The sequence below is a fragment of the Wyeomyia smithii genome, chromosome 3 (assembly GCF_029784165.1).
Source record: "Wyeomyia smithii strain HCP4-BCI-WySm-NY-G18 chromosome 3, ASM2978416v1, whole genome shotgun sequence".
NCBI lineage: Eukaryota > Metazoa > Arthropoda > Insecta > Diptera > Culicidae > Wyeomyia > Wyeomyia smithii.
Window position 1 is genome coordinate 10,049,317 of NC_073696.1, and position 3,073 is coordinate 10,052,389.

The window sequence follows — 3,073 nt, forward strand, 5'->3', positions numbered from 1 at the left end:
ATTATAACATCTCTAAAATGTTTTCACAATATCTTCAGCAGTAAACCCAAGAGGAAGAAAACAATTTTTGAAATCAACGGTAATACAGAATACTAAAAAATATACCCAGCATTCTATACCGAATTTATTCAATGTTTTTCGATTGCAAGTAGAAATTGAAACAATAATTTTACCCATGAGAATCCCACTCATAGTCGTTTTTCTGTTTTCTAAAACTTTAGGACAAAATTATTTTGACAACAATGTAAACTTTTATGTCCACAGTAACGTGTCTCGCAACAATAACTCTTTGATTTTTTTTCCCATCCGGAAATAATTCCCCCTTCACGACATCACAGTTCACGACTTCACACATAGCCCAAAAACCGCTCCGTTATTTTGACTTGAGCCAATGATGAGCCATTGTTTTGTCAGTTTTGTTGCGGTCATCAGTCGTTAAAGAGCTCCCTAGTTTCTCCCGGTGTCTGTCCATGATGAAACCATTACCCAAATGTGCTACGATTATAGTCGCTATCGTCATCACTGTACAAACAATCATCGCAATTGAAGCTCAAGTCCCACCGTCGGATGAGGCGCACAGTCGCGGCAAACGTACGATAGTTTTCCCCTACAATGCCGCCCAGGGTGTAAGTTAATGGTGGAATGATTTCGGAAGTCATCAAACTGGTTAATGTCATATCATACGCAGATGATTTGGGCAATTGCGGTTCCATTGGGGGTACCGGATCGGAACATCTTTCTGTCGTACAACTTCGAGGGTAACTACAACAATCCGACTACGTCCAACGTGTTCACGGAAGGTTATTACAATTACGTGAGTAGGAGAGTTGGATTCGGTTTCACACAAGATTTTTCACAATCGTTTCGTTTTAGATTAGAGGAATTGCGCCTCAATTGTTGACACCAAACATCTTCATTACCCGATCCCTGCAAGGAGACGCGAAGACAGAAAATCAGAAAACTGCTACCAGTGAACGAGCTCTTCGTGCTGTTTCTGAGGCCCCCAGAAAATTTATCACACGAAAAAACATATATCATGCAATCGAGGAACACTTGATAAAGTAAGAGGAAACAAATCTCTCTGTGAACTATTCCTAATGTTGTAATCTCTATTCCAGAAACGGATTCAATGGCAAGAAATGCATTCTGCGAGCGATTTGCGATGCTGCTGAGCTGCCGATGGCAGAAAATAATGGTCTGGTGGGAGATTTAGTGCACATCCTGTTGAGCCCATCCACTTCCGAGGACGAGCATCTGCCTGCCGAGTTCTACAAAGCCGAGCTGCTGGGCCTCGAGGGTCGCTGTCAAAAGTATCACAAACACTGCAAGCACGATATTCTTGAATTGTTTAGTTTTATAATGGAGTGAAGTACAGGAAACCGTTGTTTTTGTTCTTCCGTGGGTGCGAAATTCACATTCCAAGTCTGCTGACGCATTCTGTTTATATTTTCACGAACTTTCATCCCAATTTGAGAATTACATTCCTTTATATTTTTTTCAGATCAGAGGAATTGCTCCCCCTTTGGAAACACCCCCAATCTACATTCACCGATCCTTGCAAGGAGACGCGGAGATAGAAAATTCGACTTCTACGGACTCGGCTCCGGACAATGAATTTGTTGTTACTGCGCAAGTGCCACAACTAAAGGCAACTGGACGCGCAATGCGTTCTCTTCCCAACTTCCCGAGGAAGTTTTTCACCCGTAAAAAGATATATCACGCAATTGAGCAACACTTAATCATGTAAAAAGAACCTTATCACTCTGTAGCCTGTTTCTAATATTTTATCATTCGTTCCAGAAACAGATTCAATGGTAAAAAGTGCATTCTTCGGGCGATTTGTGATGCTGCTGAGCTGCCGATGGCAGACAACAATGGTTCGGTGGGAGATTTGGTGCACATCCTTCTAAGCCCATCCACTTCCGAAGATGAGCATCTTCCTGCCGAGTTCTACAAAGCCGAGCTACTGGGCCTCGAGGGTCGCTGTCAAAAGTACCACAAACACTGTAAGCACAATATTCTAGAACTCTTCAGTTTTGTAATGGAATGAAGCACAGGAAAATCGCCGGTTTTTGTCCTTCCGTAGGTGCGAATTTCACATTCCATCACCACCCAATTAAGACTGCCTGGTGCCTTGTTAGGGTAGCATTTTATTCATTTTTTGATGAACCTATTTCCCAACAAAGGCCTTTTGCGGTTGTTCATTAAGTGATCTCCGAAACATAAAAGGCATAATAAAGCGGCACAGGCTGGAGCCACGCCGCACGCTGGTCTCGTTTTTGGCTTGATTAGGTATGTCAGGCGTCGTTTTACAATGTAGAAGTAATATGAAAATAAATCAAGTTATACTTGGCAGCCGAACGCGGTGTGCCTTTGGAATGCGTGTCTGTGCGTGACCAGCGCGTCGTGTTGTCAGTCTGTCACAACCGGTGCATCGTAAAAGCGAAAATTATCAAGTAATCCTCCGATGAAAATGCTGAATGCGCGGCACGGTCGTTAAGCGTCAACATTTGGGACAACATAATATGACAACCGGAGTTCTTCTAACAAGAGGACCAAAAACAAAAAAACTCAAAGGTCAGTTGTTGTAGAAAAAATACAGATTGGAAACAAACGTTAAATGATCTGTTTTTTTTTTTAGCAAAATCAATGAAAAACGACTGAACGCCTTAAATCGCTTTATTCAGTCATCTCCGGTGCGGCGGTAAAATGGTACGTACCCTTCAATCATCGCACAGCCAGCAAAGTAGCACTATCTGCAAGGAAGTTCCATAACATCGTCGCTGTGGCGGCCCAGAACTGGATCACAGAGCAAGAAACCAGTCCGGACTGGCCCATCCACGACTTTCGATTTCAGCTCGGCGAACGGTCGCAGTCAGGCAAGCAAGCAAGCAAGCAAAAACACATCACCGACTGGCGTGGCACTGGTCAACTGACATACATCCATTTTTGTTTTTCCAGCATCCCCATGCTCCCCTGTCCTGCTGCCGCTGACCGCAACGCATTCTGCCATCCTTCCTATGAACCTCCGAACCGATCCGATCCGATCCTCGCTGCTCCTTGATTGTTGGCT

At 43.7% G+C, this 3,073-nt stretch overlaps 1 protein-coding gene across 1 annotated transcript; it reads left to right on the top strand.

The window, feature by feature from the left end:
• Positions 1-432: 432 nt before the first annotated feature.
• On the top strand, positions 433-2,050 carry LOC129726572 (uncharacterized). Its single transcript, XM_055683434.1, has 6 exons — positions 433-626; positions 689-814; positions 874-1,061; positions 1,119-1,364; positions 1,507-1,743; positions 1,801-2,050. Exons 1-6 carry the CDS (start codon positions 471-473, stop codon positions 2,048-2,050), a joined length of 1,203 nt encoding a protein of 400 aa, XP_055539409.1. The 5' UTR covers positions 433-470.
• The last annotated feature ends 1,023 nt before the right edge of the window (positions 2,051-3,073 follow it).